Source organism: Meriones unguiculatus, chromosome 11, assembly GCF_030254825.1.
Source record: "Meriones unguiculatus strain TT.TT164.6M chromosome 11, Bangor_MerUng_6.1, whole genome shotgun sequence".
NCBI lineage: Eukaryota > Metazoa > Chordata > Mammalia > Rodentia > Muridae > Meriones > Meriones unguiculatus.
The window spans coordinates 20373267-20395230 of NC_083359.1; the positions used below are offsets into that span (position 1 = coordinate 20373267).

General features: G+C 45.6%; 1 protein-coding gene across 1 annotated transcript in view; it reads right to left on the minus strand.

Annotated features, from left to right (window-relative positions):
- Window positions 1-3772: 3772 nt before the first annotated feature.
- The window catches only part of Rnf130 (ring finger protein 130), a 104599-nt gene continuing 86407 nt past the window's right edge, over window positions 3773-21964 (minus strand). Inside the window, exon 8 of the mRNA XM_021651738.2 lies at window positions 3773-10564. Within this exon, the coding sequence (XP_021507413.1) occupies window positions 10455-10564 (110 nt within the window). The 3' untranslated portion in view covers window positions 3773-10454. The remainder of the gene's footprint in view (window positions 10565-21964) is intronic.

A 21964-nucleotide genomic window follows, 5' to 3' on the forward strand; every position in this document is an offset into this window, starting at 1 on the left:
AGCCGAGAGGCCGGGGCGGGGTCGAGACGCCGGGCCGGAGGGTGGCTCCCCCTGGCGGCCGCGCCCGCTCACGACGCCGTCCTCCTTGGCCTCTGCTGGCCTCTCAGTCCCGCCCAACCCGCCAGCGCTGTCCAGTTTGTGGGGGAAATCGCATGCTCTCTACCTACAGGGCAGCCCAGGCGAGTTAATGCTGCAAAGAGCGTCGGGAGGAGGGTTAGCAGGTCCCGGTAAGCTCAGGAATTTTGACGCTTAAGTCTAAGGTTGGACTCAAGTGCCCGCTTGTCAGGAAATGTCCCTGGAAATAAGTGCTCTCACCCCATCCGACAGATGGATCGGGGTGGCCTTGAGGCTGGGGTCACAGATGGGCACATTTTGGCATAAGCGGACCACAGTATGAGCTAGGAGTGCGGAGCCGTGGTCTTCCCTCTCCTGGCCTGAAGGCGGCAGTCAGTCATAGTGCAAACCCACCTTCAGACTCCAGCCAAGGGCTTCTGCAACTGGACTGTGAAACAAAATTATCAACTGCGGGCTCAGCGAACTAGAGGCCTCTGAAACAATTAAGAACAAGACAGTTTCTGACTCAGGGGCGCTCTTGACTCCACCTGGACAACAGGTGTGAACCGTATTTATTTTGGTAAAGGCTTAGGGAGACAGCTGTAGGAGGTGTCCCATTGTCACCTAGATGTGGCAGGAGGGTGAAAGGAAGGAAAGGTAGATTCATCCGGGGAGGTCTGAGGTACTTTGAGGGTTTTCTTTGAAACGGGGGTTCTCTCATATCTCTGTCTTTCAGGCTAGCCTCAAACTCTAATGTGTAGCCGTGGATGATCTCAGGCTCGCTGATCCCCCTTGCTAGGATTACAAGCATGTACCACCATGCTTATGTGGTGCTCGGGGTGTAACTGAGAACTTCATACATGCTGGGCAAGCACTCCGAGCTGCATCCACAGGCCTTTGATCGGGTTCTGCGGTTGGCATTCAACGGCGTGGCAGATGTAATGGGTGAATTACAATCTTCTGAAATGCAGCTTGCCACTCAGTCAGCTTTCTCCATATGGAGACTGGCTTTCCTTGAAGTACACGATGTACTCAGGTTATCCCAACAGAGCACACAGTAGTCGGTCAGCCTGGGTGTCTGTTATATTGCTATGTGGGGGAGGGACTATAATATCCAAGTATGAAAACGTAGCTAATCATCATCTTGCCCGCACTGGATTTTCACTTCATCACATTCATGTGTTCTAATAATAAAACATGAGAAAGATGGTTTTGGAAGCACACATTGATGCCACTGTGCTCTCTGGAGAATTCTACACTCAAGAATTTGGAAGTAAGCCAGGCATGGTGGTATACACCTTTACCTCAGGACTCGGGAGGTAGAGGCAGGTGGATCTCTGTGAATTTGAGACCAGCCTGGTCTATAAAGCAAGTTCCAGGACATCCAGGGTTGCATAGAGATGCTGTCTGAAGACAAAAATATGTTTATGTATATATAAAACAAAAAATTTGGAAGAAGGTGGTTGGAGAGATGGCTCAGCAAAAGATGGAAGTACAGCTCCAGGGCATCTGATAGTCTCTTCTGGCTGCTGACAGGAACAGCAATAGTACCCCCCCACACACACACACTCACACACACACACACACACACACACACAAATTCTTGAGCATGTGCACATACACACTCACACAGAAATAAAAGTAAATCTGTAAACAAATTTAACTTGGAATAATTATAAAAATTATAAAAAGAATTTGGAAGTACCTGAGGACCAGTGGCATGCCTGAGTTTGATCCCAGAACCCACATGGTAGGAGAAGAACAGCACCTGTCAGTTGTTCTCTGACCTCTACAGAAATAAATAAATCGATAACTATGTGTGTAATTTAAGAATAATTTGGAAGTACCTGTTACCGCCCTGCGGGTCAGTAAAGGACTGCCCATCTTTACTGCAGGAGGTTGTCAAACGTGAGCATACTTCACTATACTCAAGAGCCAAAAGACCGAGGTGCCCATCAACAGATGGACAAAGAAAATATGGCGTATCCCTCCATGCAATATTCAGCCATAAAATATAAACTTCTGACATCCTACAGGATGCATGGATCGTGGACATCAGAGGCTGAGACAGACCGATGGCACCGCCTCCATCTCTGTGTGTAGAACACACTCCTAGACCAACCTGGAAGGGCTTTACAAGGAAGAGAATGTATGTTGAACACTCAGTATGTGCTCAGCCTCCATCTTTTTTTCCTTTGTTAAAATCTATAACATTTACCTGATTAATCAAAATGCAAAATCCAGGTTCTGACACAGTCGCAGGCTTTAGCAGTCAGCAACGTGATCTAATTCCAGAACCCTTTCATCATTCCGGATGGAAACCCTGTTCTTATTCCAGTCGATTACTCCCCGCCTTTCTCTTCCCGTAATAACCACTAATCTGCTTTTGCCTCGGTGGGCTGCCTGTTCATGTGCATGAAATAATCTGTCCTATCGTGTCTGGCTTCTTCACTTACCATCACGTGCCCAAGATCCGCCCACGTCATAGCATGTCAGTATGTCAGTGACTTTTCTTTAAATGGCCGAGTACTGCTGGGTTGGGATACGTCACATGTTGCTTTTCCATCAGTTGATGGACAATTCAGTCTCGTGGCTCTTGGTAATATTATCATAAGCACTGTGTACATCTTTAAGAAGATTTCCCCCTCTGTGTGTTTGAACGTGGCGTATTTGCATGCAGGTGTGTGTGATCATGCGCATATGTGTGTGGAAGCCAGAGGAGGGGACTGAGCGTTCTCTGCTGTCACTCTCTACCTACTTCTCTGAGGCAAGGGTCTTTCCTTGAATCTGGGGCTTCTGTTTCTCGGCTAGGCTGGAAACCTGAAGCCCCATCAATCCTCTTGTTTCCTCATCCCTCAAGCTGGGGGTACAAGTGTGCTCGGTGTGCTTGGCTTGTTACACAGAGTCTGGGATCCAAACTCCAGTCCCCACGAGCAGCAAATGCTCTTACTGCTGAGCCATCTCCAACCCCTGTGCACAAGTTTAGATGAAAGTGTTTTTATTTCGGGTATGATGAGAACCAATAAGATGAGGATTAAGAGCAATACTCTTCTCTTTCTGTTCCTCTTTCTCTGTCTGTCTCTCTCTAGACAGCATCTGTCTATGTAGCTGTTACTGTCCTGGAACTCTCTGTGTAGACCAGGCTGGTCTTGAACTCACAGAGATCCACCTGCCTCTGCTCTCTGAGTGCAGGGATTAAAGGTGTGCACCACCACCACCACCACACCCAGCCTTGACTTTTTTCCTTTAATTTAAAAGGATGTTTAGAGTTTGCTTATTTTTGTTCCACACGTATGGTGTTTTGGCTGCATGTGCACCATGTGTGTGCCTGGCACCTTCAGAGGCCAGAAAAGGTGGCTGGATCCCCCGAGACTGGAGTTACAGATGGTTGTGAACCACCATCTGGGTGCTGGGACTTGAACCCAGTTCTCTGGAAGAGCAGCCAGTGCTCTTCATCACTGAGCTGTCTCCCTGGCTTAATAGCCAGGCTTCCGAACAACCAGCAGACTCTTTTAAAGCAGCTGTAGTTATGTGATATTCTCACAGTGTGTTAGAGCTCAAGTTCGCCATGGTTCAACACCTGACTAGCCGTTTCTAGAGTGTGTGGAGCGGTATCATTGCAGTTTGGATTTATATTTCCTGCCATATCTGCTTTAGCCAGTTTGGCTATTTTTGTCACTTGGAACTGCCAAGAGTATTCCACGCGATGACACAAACAGCTTTTTCAATAGGATTTTATTGAAACGGTTATGTTAGCAAATTCCACACAAACAGGTGTACACTATTGGCATCGAGGTACATGCCAGACAATTTCTACTGAATTATACTTACATCAACCATGTGGACCTACGAGCCGTGCTGCCCACTTCCAGGGGTTGACAGACCCGATCGTCAAGAAGTCAGCTCACATTGTACTTGCACGTGTCTGTGTTCCTGACAGGGTAACCCCTACAATGAGCCCTGCATTAGGCTAATGGGCAATTTTGTTTCTTGAATACTTGATATGTGCTCTTTCTGGCACAAACCATCCCACCGGCGAAAGAAATTCAAATGCGTAGTGTCCCTCTTACCCTCAAGGTGCTCCACCTTGCCATTCCCCTTAGGCGTAGTCTGAGCTTCCACACCCAGAGTTACCTGTGCTCGGGTTAGAAAAATAGTTTTGTATGCCATCCACTGAAATGTTGTGCAGTCAGTAGGGACCTGGGGTGAGCGGGGTTCTTCGAATAACCCAGATACAAAAGGGGAGACTCAGTGTTTTCTATGAGTGTAAAACTACTGAGGGTCAACACAGCTTTGACACAGGGGGCCTGGAATTTAGACAGACTGCTCTCCTTTTTCAGGAGCAGGGTACGACTAGGAGGTGATGGCTTTCTCCACCCCACACCCACATCTCCTCCCAGCCTGGACTCCTTTCTGTTTCTGTAAACAAGGCTGGTCCAGTTTCCTTGGATGAGGTATGGCCACTCAAGGGTCCACCTCACTCCCTATGCTAGGCTGAAGATACCAGGGTCTACCCCAAGCACTAGCCAAGACAGCTGTCACCTAGCTGGGTTAGCAAGCTAGCCGGGGCTGCCAGGGAGGTGGCATGTGTCAGTGAAGAACCAGGCCATAGCTAGTGACTGAAGCATGAAGCATGGGTGGCAGCTGGCAGGTGCAGCTTGCTTACCTGAAGGGAAAATATGGCTTGTGATATCACATTTTATCCAACCTCCTATATATATATAAGAACACAGGTCTGCTGGGGCCCACCTGGCCTGTCTTCATCAAAGGTTCAGTACCTTTGATTGGTATAGAACCAATATCTTGGTTCAGTCATTAGAAAAGTCCTTTAATATCATAATGTAAATACATTTAGACTTAGTTGTGGATAAAGGGTAATTTCAAAAGTGAGAATTCAGTTCTGTTGGGTTAAATTTGTAAAAAATGTAGCTCAGTACAGTGTTAACTGCTGCCAGCAGGTAGAATCAGTCGAGGGTCGCTGAGAGGGAGGGGGGGCTAGCGAAAGCCACTGCAGGCTTGCAGGTGGCCACCATGTCCCTTCCCCATGCATGCACCTGCTCAGCAAGTGGACTTGAAGGGACTGGAGAGAAACGAGCCACGTCAGCATCAACTGTTCTAGGGACGCGGGAAGGTGGGGGGATGGAGGGTCCACTACAGGAGAGGGTGTACAATGATGCTTGGCAGCCCGCCTCTCCTCAGGAGGGGAGCCAGTGTGGTCTGCAAAGGCGCTAACTGCTGGGTGAGGGCGCTGCCTTTAGCTCCAGCCTTTACCGATGCTTCTGAGAAAGATCATTCTCTTAGGCTGTGAAATGGTGTCTCAGCCACCTCAAGCCTGTCTTAAAGAGTCAATAGTAGGAACCTGGGCGATCCCAGGGCAGAGGCCTGAGTTACTCTGGCAGCAATGAATCCTCCTGAAAGTTCAATACGTGAGTTGCACAAAGTCCAAAGGCTATTCCGTCTTTGCCATATGTTTCTTCTTCCTTCCCCAAGTCAGTGTGAAGAAAGCAGGAAGAAAAATAATTGTAGAACTGCAGGAAGATAATCAAGGGGATGAGCAGCCTCCACAGGGCCATTTTAGGGCCCTCAGAACCATGTCTGTAGTGTAGAACTGTCACCCTCTTAGGAGCTGAGTCTGACTGCTCCCTCTGCCTTTGCAGTCACTACAGCCTGGTAGGCTCACAGCTTTGGAAAACACAGGTGACTGCTTTCATCCCAGGCCTGCTGGGGCCCACCTGGCCTGTCTGGGATCACACCTGGAGAAGAGGGCAACCTATCAACTCTGACAGAGACCTGAAGGAATTCCTTGGCTACAAGGGGCCTCCAGACCACAAACTTCAGCCCTGACACTCAGGCTCCAGGAGGCTGCTGTGACCTGTAAATACTGCGGTCTGCAGAGGGCCAAGGGTCCAGCCAGTCAGAGGCAAGGAGTCCACAGGAGCAGCTTGCCCCTGTGCTTTGCTTTTCCCTCTGTTTCCAGGGACCACCATGCATAGTCCTGTGCTACAGACACAGGCGTCTTTGTCCCAACACTCCTTCTGGTCCTTTTCTGACATTACAACGCTTACAGCCTGTAAGACACTTTCCCAGTCTGGCAGTGATCTCAAACATATCCAGACATCTTAATACATTCCCCCCTTTCCGGACAGGTTAAATGAGGGCTGTGCGGAAGTTTTGGGATAGTGCACCCACAGGGCCCAAACAAGACAGAACTCCATGTCCTGTTTGTAAGCACTGCCCTCATCTGGATCGGGATGGAAAGGCACTTGTTTTAAGCCGTGTGTCAGGACAGCCACCCTGGATAATGATTCCTTATTCTCACCTCTTCACATTCCCTTAGAGAGGGACTGAGTTTGAGTTGACGCGCACAGACATCCAATTCTGAACACTGGAGAACGAGAGCTGGCAAACCCACCTTTCTTGAAGGGGGAAGCCAGGCGCAATCACTTTTCTTCATCAGTGTCTCCAGTAGCCTTTTCTGTGGGCTGTACATACCAATCAATGCTCCCTAACCCAGCTTCTCTCTGGCTGGCACCATCATCCTACTTGAGGGTCCACCTCTGCCAGGGTGAGCATGTGTGCCTAGTGCACTTATGCCTGCACAGGGCTGAGGAGGGGAAGATGCAGAGACTCCCAGGAACTGTGATCACATAGAGATCACTTCGGGGCTGGGTTTTATGGGCTCTTCCAGATCCCACTAATATTCATCCAACCACTGAGATTAAAAATCTGCCTTCTACTTCTGTCTCACAGCACCCCTTGTTTTCCTATGGTTAGTTAGCTCAGTTTGGGGTCCCTTGGTCCCAAGCCAACTGCTAGCATGCCAGCCTCCTGCAGGGCCCATCTGCCCTCTGCCTCTCATACAGCCTATAGCTCAGTGTTCTTTTTCCAAGAAGACTCAGATGCTCCCTTGCCCCAGAAGGAGAGATGCCAGTTTAAGCTCAAGGACCTTGCCTTACTCCTGTTCCTCCTCATGGCCCTTCACCCAGATTCAGCAGGCTGCACTGCTGCCCCCTCCACCCATGCCCTGGGAACTGTCTCTTCAAGCCTCACCCTCATTTCATTTGCTCTCACCCTGCAGACTGTTGCCAACAAGCCAGTTTTTGGGAAAGCCAAATATGCTCAGCCACTGAGATGCACCCCCAGTCCCCTAAGCCTTCATGTCTACTCCATCTTAACTCTAAGTGCACACGTAAGGTACAAAGTGAGAACATGATAAAAAGTCTGTTGACAGGCTAGACGTGGTGGCAAACACCTTTAAAACCAGCATTCAGGAGGCAGAGGCAGGCGTGTCAGAGTGAGTACTATGACAGCCAGGGCTACACAGAGAAACCCTGTCTTAAAAAACCAAAAAAGACAACAGAAAACAAAAGGCAAAACAAGAGAAAGACAAAATTAACTCTATGGTCTTGCCTTTCCCTTCTAAATGCCACAGTTTTAAATTCGGCAATTTCCTTTCTTGACATTTCTGAACAATGACCCCTTGTCAGGAGGACTACTGATATGAAATCAGTCTTCTTTCCTTGTAGCAGGACGAGGCCCCTTACAGCAAGGGTTAGCAGTGAAAGAACAGGTGGCTTTCCCTCAGTTTGGTATCATTTAGTGTGTAGATGAGTGAAAGCCTGGATTCGAGGGGTAATAAAACTAGGGGGGGCCTATAAAGCCATAGCATATGGCAATTAGTAAGATTCAGCGATCTTTTGTTTAATGTCTTTCTGACCTCATCTTTTGGCATCCAGTGCTGTTATGCATTGGGGCTGAGGGGAAGCACAGGCTCAGGTTCATGATGGATTTGGCCTTCAGGGATGTGCCTTACAGATGCTCCCACAAGGGAAGGACAAGAGGAGCCAGGAGATGGAGGCCTTGGGGGGAGTTTTCACCTATTGATGGTAGGGCCTGTTTTCCTAAGAGGGGAACAAAGGTGGGGCCCTGGCTGGATCTACTCATGACTTCTGGAGAACCTCTGGAGATTTTACACCTGGATGTCCAGGCCAGTCAGCTCTTCTTTCTCCCTGAAGTAATAGGACCACAGCGGCCCCTCCACAAGGAAGCTAAGTACCTCAAAACCTTAAGCCTCTGCATACATGCTGCTGCAGCCAATTTTGCAGCGAATGCTGCCTGTGGCTGCAGATCCTGATGGGTGTGTGTTCTGTGGCATCTGCCAGGAATGCTTCTGCACCCACCCAGGCACCAGAGTGGCTTCATGGGGTGTCCCCTCGTCATAGCTCCTGGTGGGAAACCTTTATCCTTTGTACTTCCAAAGCATGTGTCCCCAACAAAGAAGCCAGTGCCCATCAGGACAAAGACAGGAGGACATTCTGGAACTGAGGTGAAGGTGGCCCCAATTTTCAGGAAAAGAGGGTCAACCTGGTATGGGGAACGCTGTTCTGAATATATCCGTTCATAAGAACTGCCTCCTTGGCTGTTTACAATGAACATGCGCCCCAGATTTTCCAGGGATTCAAACACACTGTCTCAGTAGATTTTAGAGGACTTAATTAAAAAATTTCCCCCAAGTGATTCCAGTCCTTTTTTAGTAAACTGTCTAGAGTGGAACTTAACTCAACTAAGACAGTTGAGACCTGAAAAAAAAAAAAAAAGAACTGAGTCACTGGGATCTGAGTTTTGGTTATGGAGAGGGTAAGGCCAGGCTACGGACAACACGGCTGTGGCAGCATCGATCTGTCTGCACACCAGACACCTCCGCCTAAGTCTCCACCCTGGGCCACTGTGTCTCCTGCTGTCACTGAGAACCTGCCTTTCAGAACGATAATCTATTGAAACTTTATCAAAAATATTTTTTATAGTACAAAGACTATGAAAAGGAAAGACAAAAGCCCTTGGTAAGCAGTAAAGAGTGAAAGCAGTTAAGACCTCGGAGGTCAGCCCTGTCCAGCCTCGAAGTACTCAAGCAAAGTGTGGGGGCTCACCCTGCCGCTATGTTCTCACAGGCTGTCAGCATTCGGGTTCTCTGGGGGTCTGTTTCAGGCACAGGAGCGCCCGAGGGGTCTTAGTGACATGTTACAAGATGCTGTGAAAGAGAAGAAGCCACATGTGTGAGGATGGGATGTATGCACCTCAAACTTAATGACCACAGAGCTAATAAAAGTGACAGGGAGGGAGCCTCCCCCTTTGCTGGCTGTGTACACACACACACACACACACACACACACACACACACACACACACTTAGACACGGGAGCTGTATTCTCTTAACAAGGGTCTGGACACCTTCACAGCTGTGGTGAGAAGCAGGCTGACTGTGGCATGACCTTCTGCAGAAAGGAGGTGATTTGCTGATCCTGGTCCCACACTGCAGGTCACAAGTTTCTTATATGTTACCTTGATGTGTCATTCTGGATTTGTGGGAAGAACACACATGTGCCCAGTGTCCACCATGCTCCTACAGCATCTTCTTCTGTAAGTCTGGCTGCCAGCACTCCTGTGTTTCTTCATATTGGTGCTGAGGCTGGATGGATGGCACTAGATTGGACAATCAAGATGGAGGGGGTCCCCTATCTGGTATTTAATAGTAGGATGTTGGTTTGCACGACCCAATAAAACATTCAAAACCATCTGGTGTTGATGACGGTTAACCCTGCCCCCTGTGGTCATCGTGCCACCTCCTGGTGTCAACTCCCCATATATATCATAGGTAGTGGAGAGAGATGCCTTCCGTGTCTAGTGTCTATGTAAATACTTGTCATCTTATGTCACGCTTGTCACAGATGCTGGAAAACGACAAAGCAGATGACTGTCTGATCCCGTGACAGCAGACTCTGGCCCCAAGGCCTGTGTCCCCCAAGCATGGAGGACAGCAGGTGGTCAGAGTCTCAGAGGGGGAAAGGAAGATGAAGCTTCTCTGGGAGAACTTCCCGTGGGTAGAGGCCTTTTACCAGGAAATACGGTAAGAGACAGGACAAAGTGAAGCAGGCCAAGGAGCCCTGATTCATACTCTGCATTGCTGGGACATTTCATCTGCAGGCTTTCCTGTGCATGAGAGGACCACGAACTATATTTTACAAAACCCCAATGCCACCCTGACACAGAACAGTGTGCGACTGTTTGGGGACACGGACACATTTGCAACACACGCATCATTAACCCCTGGCCCTACCTCTGCTCTGGAAACGGCAAGGCTCATGAGGTGCCCATGCTCAGTGGTTGCTCTGGGTAGGTGTTCAGTACCATGAGGCTCACCTGGGCAATAACGCTGTCCTCAGACCTCACCTTGGGGAACTCTGCAATTTAACCCTGAACTCCAACTTGCGCCCAGAGGTACTGCCATTCTTCCAAAACGGATGATGACAGAAGAATACAAAATAAGAAAGGTGACCATAAATCAAATCTCAAAAGGAGAGAACCCCCAACAGCCCATTTTTTGTTGTTGTTGTTGTTTAAAATCAGGTTTTGTTCTCATCATACATGTCCAAGGAAGGTTCAATTGTGGAGAATTCACTCTCGTACACGAGGCTGCGAGGCGACAGAGAGTTCCGGTGAAAGAAGTGCCCACCTGAAGGAGGAACAAGAAAAACAGACTTAGTGTGGCCTCAGTCTGGGTCCACAGGAGGAGGATGCTGATCAGCTTGGAAATACTGCATTTTCTCCAGGGTCTCCTTTGCTGTGGCCTCTTACCATTAGATGAAGAATATTGTAAGCATTATGTCTCTCAGTGCTGGGGCTGGAATGCAGGGCCTCTGACAAGCTAGAACAGTCCTATACCACTGAGCTGCCTCTGTGCCCTGCAAGCATGACTGACTTGGTTTTTTGCTTATTTTTGAAGGCTGGCCTTGAACTCATAGCTGAAGGTGACCTTGAAATTCTGATCCTCCTGACTATATGATTTCCTGAGTCTGGGCATTACAAGCATGTGTTACCCCATCTAGTTTCTGAGATATGCAGACCCAGGATCTGGTGCACGCCAGGCAAGCACTCTGCCAACTAAGCCACACCCCCAGCACTTGGTAGGCTTATGTTAATTAACTATGTAAGTTCCGAGGCTGGAGGGATGGCTCAACAGGTTAAAAACACTTGCTGCAGTGACAGAGGTCTGGAGTTAAGCTCCTATGACCCACAGAAGGACTCAGGACTGTCTATAACTCCATTTCCAAGGGATCCAACATTCTCGTCTGGCTTTCATGGGCATTGCACACATGTGGCACACATACATGTATGCAAACAGTCACACACATAAAACAAAAACAAATAAATCTGCAAAAAGACCTTCTAAAATATGTACATTCCCTTGTTAGCATCCCCAGAAGGTGTCACTGCAGCTCTGCAGCTCTTCACAACAAAAGCTGCCTGCTGCTCTTGAGAGGAGTCCACCGACACAGATGAAGACTTCTTAGGGGCACAATCCCATGAAGAACTCCCAATCCTGTCCCCCTCCGAACATCTGTCCTGCACTGGCCTGCAGTCCTGCGAGCGCAGGAGCGCTCCAGCGGCTGGGAAAACCTGGGAATTCGGGTGGGCGAGTGCTGAGCGTCTAATAACACATTTAAATGCTCTGGACAGCAGAGATGCTAAAAGCACTTGCTGCCGAGCCTGAAGGCTTGAGTTGGATCCTGGGGGCCCACACGGTAGAAGCAGAAAACGGACTCCTGCCGGTTGTCCTCAGAAGTCTGTGTGTCACTGCGGGCGTGTGCAGAGATGCGTAGACTAAGTCAATGGTAATAAGGCAATTATTGCAACAGGCAAAAGTGCTCTAGAGACTAAGGGCCTGAGTTCCACGAGCATAATCTCCACAGAAACTCTCCCATCTGCGTGTAACCCCGACTCCGGGAAGGCAGAGACAAGCAGATCCAGGGGCTGCCTTGCCAGCCGCGGCAGCCTAACAATCAACTTCCGGGTCAAAGGACAGACCCTGTCTCAATCAAGGTGAACGACAACCAAGGAACTTCACACTGACCTTGGGCCTCCTACCACACTCTCCTACTCATCTGCCCACACCAACAGGCAAGCACCCCACACAAGGGAAAAAGTATTAATTTACATTAAAGTATACCTTCACATGGTTTGGTTAATTAACCAAACTAATTAAATCTAAGGTGTTTTTGTTGTTGTGTTTTGTTTTGTTTGAGGTAGAGCAGTATGTCTTTATGTAGTTTAGTCACACTGGCCTTGAACTTGAAATTATCTCTAAATTTTTTTATTACTTTTTTTTTTTTTTCCCAAGTCAGTATTTCTTGACGTAGCCCCGGCTGTCCTTGAACTTTCTGGCCTTCAGCTCAGAGATCCACTTGCCTACGCCTTCCAACTGCTGGGATTAAAGGTGGGAGCCACCACCGGCAGCTTTAAAATCAATTTTATTTTATGCATATGAGTGTTTGCCTGCATGAGCTCCAGAAACTGGAAGAGTGACAGACAGTTGTGAGACACCATGCAAATGCTGGGAACTGAAATGGGATCCTCTGGAAGAGCAACAAATTCTCTTAGCCATTGAGCCATTTCTCCAGCCCCTGAATTTACAGCCGTCTTGCCTCGATTTCCCAAGTACTGAAATTCCAGGCCTGTGTTCCAGCTGGTCTCAAGTGGGACCTCCCCCTACTCCGTACCACGGATTGAGCTGAGGACCTAATGTGAAGGCTATCTCCCAGTCAGTTCTTCTTGTCTTTGAGACGGGGCTTATTAAGTTTTCCAGGGAGACCTTGAACTTTCACTCTCCCTGCTTTAGCCTCCTCAGTGGCTGAGCGTAGAGATCGTATTCTGAAGAGTACAATCTCTAACTCCACTTTTTCAGTGTGTGCAATTTTTAGTGACTCTTGTAGGATTAAACAACATACTTTTTTACTCTTTAAGAAACGTAATTTGTGTGGGTGTTGGGGGAAGTACTTGCACGCCACTCAGCCCTTGTAGAGGTGAGAGGATAACTTCCAGGAATAGATTGCACCAAGTGGGTCCTAGGAATTGAAATCCAGGTCATCGGGTTTGGTGACAGGTGCCTTTACCTTTGAGTCATCTTGTCAGCCCAGAAGGTACTATTGACTTTGAGACTCTTAGACTTTACTGAATTCTGACTGAGGAATATTAGGATTTTTTCTGTGTCTGTCCCCTCCTCTCCCATAAACAATGTCCCAGCAGTTGTTTTTTATTTGATCCATTCAGTGCTTATACTATTTGACTCTTGGTGCTGCCCAGAACTAAGCCACATCCCTGTTTTCTTTTCTGTTTTGTTGCTGTGACTTTATTAAGGTAACAGGGAAATAAAGTAAAATGAACATGACTGGAAATTGCAACTTCAAGAGCTTATGCAGGGGGCTAGAGATATGGCTCAGTGATTACTAGTGCGCTGCTCAACTGTGAGGACCAGAGTTCAGATCCCAGTATCCACATAAGCCAGGCTTCCCATAACAGCTGTAACTCTAGTGCTGAGGGGCTGGGAGCTCTGTTCTGGCCTCTGCATCTACACAAGCATTTATACCACTACACATCTGTATATACTCTCTCACACACACAAATAAATAACAGAGATTGTATGCATATGCCTACCAGCCTAGCCAGACTATAGAACATGAACCTGCCCTACCCCTGCCAAAATTTCCCAGAATCTTTTAGTAACCCCTTCCCCTCTCCCTATCCTATTTCACCATGGAAACAGGTTATTTTGCCTCTTCTTTCCAGAATGTTGAATCATTGAAAGTTGCTATGAGCGTTTACATAGAAGCTATGTATGAATATATTATTTCTTGGGTTAAATACCTAGGAGTGGAATGCTTGGGTGGATCTATGCTTCGTTTTTTAAGGGGCTCCAGGTTGTCTTTTACAGCCCCTTGAGCAGTGCATGAAAATGCCAGTGCCTCTCCGAAATGATGTGTCATTCTTTTAACTCTTAGTCTTTCTGAAGAAGAATTTTGATCCAGCAACATGGCCACTCTGGCTGTGGGTCATTCATGTCCTTAGCACACAGCTTTAATCCCTCTGCTTGGAACACAGACACACACCCTTAGCACACACCTTTAATCCCAATCAATGAAGATAAAGTTAGTTGGTAGAAGGAAGAACCCATGTTTGAAAGGAACATCTAATTGAGGGCAGAAAGGGATCAATGAAAGACTGGACAAAATAAAATATGCCCAACTCTCATGAGAAGAGAGAGGAAAGGGAGGTGATTGAAGAGAGAGCAGCACAGAGGGAGAGGAGGCAGTTTTACTGGGACAGTTGTACAGAGACAGGCTGCAGAGAGAGAACAAGCTAGACACAGGGGAAGACAGAATGAGCCAGAGAATGAGAAGGAGCCAGAAGATTAGAACACATTGTCAAAGTTAATATGAGGCCAAGCAGAGCAATTCAGTCAGAAGTAAGAGAAGCCAGTTTGAATCAGTCAGCTTGGAAGAGTGTAACCCAGAACAGCTGAGTTGAACCAGCCAGCCCAGAGGTCAGAAAAAGCTAGAAAGGCTGACCTTATTCAGCAGTAAGTCTCAGAGGGTGAAAGATTGTATGGAGGCTAGATAAGATTGTATGGAGGCTGGAAGCTTCCAGGACTAGGCCTAGGTTAGCAGATGGAGGCAGTCAGTCTCAGAGACAACAATTACCATAGGCGAATAGAAGCAGCTTTTGCATCCTTGTAGAGTGTTCAGTGGTATCTTCTTGAAGTGTTTCCTCTCCCTTCTTTTGTCCCTCTTCTCTTCCCTTTGAGATAGTCTCATGTAGTCCAGGCTGGACTGGAACTTGCTGTGTAGCTGAGGATAGCCTTGAACTCCTGACTCTCCTGCTTATACCTCTCAAATTTGGGATTACAGGCACATACCATCTCACCCAGCTCTCCTCCTAGTTTTTAAGGTTCTGTTTATTTTTTATGTGTATGAGTGTTTTGGCTGCATGTATGTGTGCTTGTCACGTATGCGCTAGGTAACCACAGAAATCAGATGAAGGTACCGGATCTTCTTGTAGTTACAGATGGTTGTGAACGAAACAGGTCCTGTGCAGGAGCATCAAGTGCTCTTACTTGCTAAGCCACCTTTCTAATCTCTCTCCTTGAAGCTTTAATTTGCCCTTTGCTAGTGGTAAGTGATGCCAGGCATCTTTTCATTCTTGTGTCAGCAATTCTATTCCTTTCTGGGGGTAGGTGTAGGTGCTATGTGCTGGGGCTAGACCCCAGGGTATTATGCACACTAGAGCAGTGCTCTATCATGGAAGCACTCACAGATCTCTTTCTTCCTCACAGGGTCTCACTATGTAGCTCTGGCTGGCCTGGAACTTGCTATATTAACTAGGTTAGCCTCAGACTCCCAGAGGTCCACCTGTCTCTGCCCTGAGTGCTAGGGCTCTTCTTACATTCTTTCTCCCCCCCCTTTTTTTTTCAAGGCAAGATTTTTCCGTGTAGACCAGGTTGGTCTTGAACTCACAGATATCCACCTGCCTCTGCCTCTTGAGTGCTAGGATTAAAAGCATGAACCATCACACCAGGTGATTGCTAGGGTTCTTTAAAGGCATAAACCTGTGGGTCATCACCTGCTTTTGCTTTTTTGAGCTATTAAAAAAAAATCAAGATCCAAGCCCTTGGTCAAAATGTTTTGATAATACTTTTCAAGAGGAGCTTTTCATTTTTATAACTATGAGTTTTGAAGAGCAAGCTTCAAGTTTTGGTAAAATCCAACTTACTGATTTCTTTCCCTTTCATAGCCTGCACTTTTGTGTCAGATTGAGGAAATCTTTGACAATTGCAAGGTTATTGAGATTCTTCTATGACATCATCTAGAAGTTTATGCATAATGTTTGAATTGGTAGGAATTAAGGCTGAAGTTCATTTTATACACACAGCCATCCAACTGTCATCCCCCTGAGATTCAGAGCATGGCGGTTCACAACCTCCTGTACCTCCAGCTTCAGGTCTGTGGCCTCTTCTGGCCTCTTTGAGCACTGCATGCACACGGTGCAGGGGCATACATGCAGGGAAAATACTCAAACAAAATAAAAGAAAAAAAAATCTGGTCGGGCATGGTGATGCACATCTTTAATCCCAGCACTTGGCAGGCAGAGGCAGGTAGATCTCTGTGAGTTCTAGGTCAGCCTAGCCTACAAAGTAAGTCCAGGACAGCCAAGGCTACACAAGGAAACTCTGTCTCAAAAAACCAAAAACCAACCAACCAACCCCCAAAAGAAAACCAAAACACTAACATTCATATTGGCAAAATGAACTGCTTTTCCTTTCTTTCCCTTTTAACTACGGTTAATTGGTACTGATACTGTGCTGATTACAGAAATACTTGGGGAGTTTTCCTTTTCCTACTCTTCCTCAAATGTTACAAAATTCTCCAGTGGAAATCTCTAGCCCAGTGATTCTCAATCTGTGGGTTGTGACCTTTTTTGGGGTCAAACAACCCTTTCACAGGGGTTGGTTAAAGCCATTGGAAAACACAGATATTTACAATTCGTAACAGCAGCAGAATCATGGTTATGAAGTAGCAATGGAAATAATTTTACAGTTGGAGGTCACAGAACATGAAAAACCGTACTAAAGGGTCAAAGCATTGGAAGGTTGAGGACCACTGTTCTAGACCTTAGGATTTTCTTTGAGAAATGTTTTTAACTTATGAGTCTATATATTACTTAGATATTTGTGAACTTAATTTCCTATTTCCCATCATACCAATTTTAGCATTTGTATTGAAAGGCATTTATCAACATTTAATCTTTAGAATTTATTTATGTCATTATTTTTTAGAGCAATTCCTTTGTTTCAACTGTGCATTTGTTTGACTTTCATTCATTTATAGTCTATAGTTCACTGAATTCATTTTGCTCTTCCTGAGAGAACATTGGTTTCTACCCTTTTTAGACTCATGGTCACAGATTTCTAACATAGATGCATCATACAAGTTTTTAGACTTTATTAGTATTTGAATCAGCACCTAAAATTACACACTATTACTTTTCTGTTGTCTATTTTTTCCTGAATTTCCATTTGTAATTTATTTTCCTTATGTGTAAAGATTTTTTTAAATTGAGTTTCAACTATGTAGAAAGGATCTTTCTACCTCAGCTTCCCAAATGCTGCCTACTCTGCATTGCCCAACTCAGCCTAAGTCATAATTGTTTACACATTAGAATGACATTTTAACAATAGCTTCTGCGATGATCAAGATTTAATCCCAATTCAATGGCTCTCCAGGGTTTGAGATGAAGCAGATACAAGGTTGTTTTCACATCTTTAGATGAATTTTAAAATAACATTGCAAAGTGAAGGCAGTCTTGGGCTCAGTGGTATCCAATAAACCCAGTAAATAAGTCAATGATTTGACAAAATTTAACGATTAGTTTGGAAAGGCTGTGGAGGGTAGTTGATGAGAATGCTGACCTAGCATGCATGGAGCCCTGGGTTTGGACACCATCACTGGGCTGAAAGGATACAGGAAGTTTAGGAGGGCAAGTTCACCCTTACCTACTTATCAAAGCTGAGGCCAACCTGGACTATCCAAGGTTCTGTCTCAAAACAACAAAAACAGTTCCCAAAACTTTCACTATGGAACTCTGTGTTCTGAAATTTAACAGTGGTTTACGAATCTATTATCTTGGCTCTCCCTGAAAAACTAAATAATGCCCAAAATCTGCTTTGATTCTGCCTTTGAAAGGCCACTGGGGTACTGGTACATGGCTCCGGGAAGGTGCTCCTGCCTACCAGGCTCTGTTTCCTTCAGTTTTTTCAGAGCAGTGTCTTCCCTGACTACAGGACCTGCTTCCAGGTTGGATGAAGGTACATGATCATCAGTGAAAATCCTCCATTCTGTTACTGTCTCAGACGTAATGGTTACTGCCTAGGTGGAAAGCAGCAGAACTAGTCTTTCCACCGAAAGCTTTCCTCATATAAAGCAGTGGGAGGTGAGAGCGAGCCTTTCTGAGAGTCTAAGCATTGGCTACACATTCTCCCCAACAGAGGGACCTCTTGTTCTTTTATGGTGAACACAGCTCAGCCTACCCTGTGTTCACCTTGTGAATAGGAAGGAAAGGCAGTGGTCTCAGGTGCTGAACCAAGATGAGCTGTGAGGCCTTGGTGGCCCAGGGCCCTTCTAGGTTGAATACATCTGACAAGGCTTTTCTCTTTTTAGTATGAGGAAAGGCTGCAGGGTCAGCTCATCTTTTTATAAGGGAAGAAAATGCAGACACCCCTGAGCCAGGCACCTTCACTAATACAATTTGCCCTATATGCTGCTACAGTAGCTTTTACTTGTTGGTGAGGAGACTGAGGCAGGCTTGTTTGCTGCACATTTTAATGTGCAGACAGATCAACACAAAGTAGATACTGGATTGCAGGCCAGCTTTAGCTGTGGCACAGGTAAAGTACTCAGGAGAGACAGCATAGACTCAGTTTACTTTGCCCAAAGCTGACACCTGCCTGGACAGGAACCTAATGCCACAGGTTTCTGTTGCTTGTCCCTATTTGCAAATGGCAGAAGGTCCCAGACCAAAGCCGAGCTGAGACACTTTTATACCCAACAGTAAGTAGAGTGAGTGAGTAAGTAGACAACCACAGGTTCATTTTTTGGCTTGTCTATTGCTATTAAATCCAATTCATAAATCCTGGATAAGGAATTTCCTATAGTATAACCAAACAATTGGAAAGGAAAAAAAGTTAAGGACATTTTGGGGCCTTTTCTCTGATATTTAAAAAGTCTAAAGGTAGAACTCTGCTGACCAAAGGAAAATGAGACTTGCTTTTCCAGACTTACTGGCTGCGGCTGTCTTTGGTCCGACACAGGACCAGGAGACTCTGCAAGTACCTCTTCAGACATGCTTACCAACTCTGGGGCCAGCAGTGCCAGGGCTTCCTTGACTCAGAGTATTCTTACAAACATTTAAAGCAAAACCAACTTATGCTTTACCCACTACAAAACCTTCCAGAAGAATTTAGACCTGAAATAGCTGTTCCAGCCTGAATATGGTCACATTCTAAGTTTTAAAATACTAAGCAAAAATTATTAATTTTATATATTAATTCTGTATATATCATGCCTACTAAAAACAATTTCATTTTAGTGCTAATTCTGTATTGGGCCAAAAGGAACAACAGCAACACACACACACACATACACACACACACTGAAACCACAATTAAAACATGAAAACATGTCAGTTTAATATCAAAGCTACATTCTTATCTCAGTTGCTGATGACCCACATTTCTAGTCTCAACCTATAAATTTAATCCTTTGTATCTTTTTACCTTTCTCCAAGTCATATTCTAAAACTATGTGCCTGGCTTGTGTAGTAATGGTACTCATTTTTCAAGAAGGAGTATGTGATGTTAAAGACTTAGAGTACGTGAAGAGAGAGAAGTACATTAAACCAGCAGAAACAGCGACACTGCCATTTGAGGTGCTCTATCTCCTGATGACCGTTTTTGAAAGAAAACAGCTAATCACAGACGAGAAGAAACAGGAAAGGTAGAATTAGTTTGATTTCCACTGGAATAAAATTAGGTAGCAGGAACTATACTACTAATTAAAAAATTTTTTTCTTCCAGGAGGAAAGCAACTATACTGAGGAAGACGTCAACTGCAAAAACCTTTCTGTTAGAGAATCAGGTCACCTGTGCCACTAAGAAGGCAGAGGGTGTAGTAGGGCTAAAATGAGCAAGCCATGTGTCTTAAACCTTTCTCCAATTTCATATGCATGACAAAAGAACCCCAAAGTACGTGGAGCAATGCCTAACAGGATCAAAGGGAGCAGAGAATTTAGCAACAGTAGTTGAAGGCCCAACACCCACCTTCTACACTGGCAGACCCAACAGACGAGAAGCAAGGGGAGCGAACTGGGCGCATTAACCAGCCATACACAGCAGACGCCCACAGAGCACTGTGCCTAGCAACAGCCGAAGACACATCCTCTCAGGTACACACCAAGCACTCAGTGACAGATAAGGTGTGCTATTAAATATGCTTTGGTACATTAAACAGGGTAAAACCACAAAAGCTCTCAATGTCTCCAACCAACTATTAGATCTGGAAGAGTGAAATGAAAATGAATTTCATTTTAAAATGAAATTGGAAATTTATGGCAGAGTGGGAAAATCTTCAAATATGTAGGGTTTTAAACAATATAACTGCTAAACAATCAGTGTGCGGGAGAAATCACAGGGGAAAGTAGAATTAGTAAATAGAAATAAATATAGTGAAATAGGACTTGAAGGGAGAGTTTTCACTATAAGCACCTATACTTTAAAATAAAGCCAGGCATGTGCAATCTCACCCGCTCAGAACACAAACCAGAAGGGTCACTGTGCTCATAAGTTCCAGGCCAGCCTGGCACATAGGGAGACTGATTCCAGACAAAGCAAAAAACCCCAGACATCCCAAACTCTGCAAAGACCGCATAGCAATAACCTAAGCTTTCACTTTAAAAGAAGGAAAAGAAACCAGATGTCATGGTGCCCGCCTGCAATCCCAGCATTTTGGAGGCAGAGGCAGGTGTGATTTGAGCCTGAAGTACATTTACAGCTCCAGGACAATCAGAGCCATGGAGAGAGGAGGGGAGGGCAAGTGAGTGAGCGAGTGAGCACTAATAAGCACAGGGGCACACAACTAGTTGTGAGAACACGAGTTAAACTTGGAACTTTCTAAGAACAGCCTGGTCCACAGGGGTTCTCAGCATCTGAAGAGCCACCACCAGCCCTTACAGTCTTTCAAAACACAGAGAATGGAACACTTGTGAGACCAGTTTTACAATGACACCAAGGCAGAACAATAAATTAAGAAAACGTTAGACCTGTATCTTTTATACACCTTAAGAAATCATCAGCAAAATCCTAGCAAACCGGATCCAGCAATTTAAAAATGACCCATGCTATCAGTGAGATTATCCTTGGAATTCGAGATTGGTTCAGTATATGGAAAAACCAGTGTAATGGCTGGGATTTGTGGTGGCTGCTGACTGCACTTGGGAGGATTGTAGATCTAAGGTCATTCTGAGCTGCACAGCCAAACCCTGTCTCAAAAAAAAAAAAAAAAAAGTCACTATCATATACTACATTAATACAGGACAAATGACACAAGATCATTGCAACAGGCACAGGAAAAGTTGACACAATCTAAAAGTCCTGTGGTAAAAACATCCCATAACCTAGGAATGTATTACTTTCTCAACTTGATGGAGGTAAATACAGAAACCCTACAGCTAACTGTTGGGGGTTGGTTTGGTGCTATGTATTCTAATATTAATTGCTTTTCCCCCTGAGGTCTGCTTGCTGTTTTTACAAGAAGACATTCATGTACTCTAAATGACACCTCAAAGGACGTCGTACACCTTTCCTCTCTGTTTGACCAATAAAATGCTGACACACCTGGGCAAGGTGATGGGTAGGTGGGACCTAGGTTCACCTGCAAGAGGAAGAAGGTGGAGGAGAAAGGAGAAAGCAGAAAGCAGAGATGCCATGGGAGAATGGCAAGGAAAGGAAGGGCCCAGATGAAAATATAAGCAAGTATTCTGAGATTAGAGATGGGAAGTAGTCCAGATAAGAATGATTAAAGCAGATGACATGGGAAGGGGGCTGGGAGAAAATGAGATAGTGTAGGTAGAATTATCTGCCTAGCCCAAGATGAAATAAGGCAAATCTAAAATCTACAGGTGTCTTGTGTTTATTGATAGCAGGCTAGGTAATACTGCAATAATAATTATAGGCTAATAATATTATTAGCATGTACTTTCAAAATTACCACAACAGCTAATTTCATATTCAATGGTGACAAACTGAAATCTCCCTTCTAGCACCAAGATCATAACAAAACATGAAAGTCAGTTCACATCCTTTATATTCAACCATCTGTTAATGTGTGGTTCTACCTAAGGACAAACAAGCAAGAAAATAGAATGTAAGAGGCATAAAAGATCCCTATATTCAAATGACATGATCTTGTACATAGAAAGTCCTAAAGCCCACCAGGAAAAAAAAGATTAGTTAAGTTCAGCAAGTTTGCAA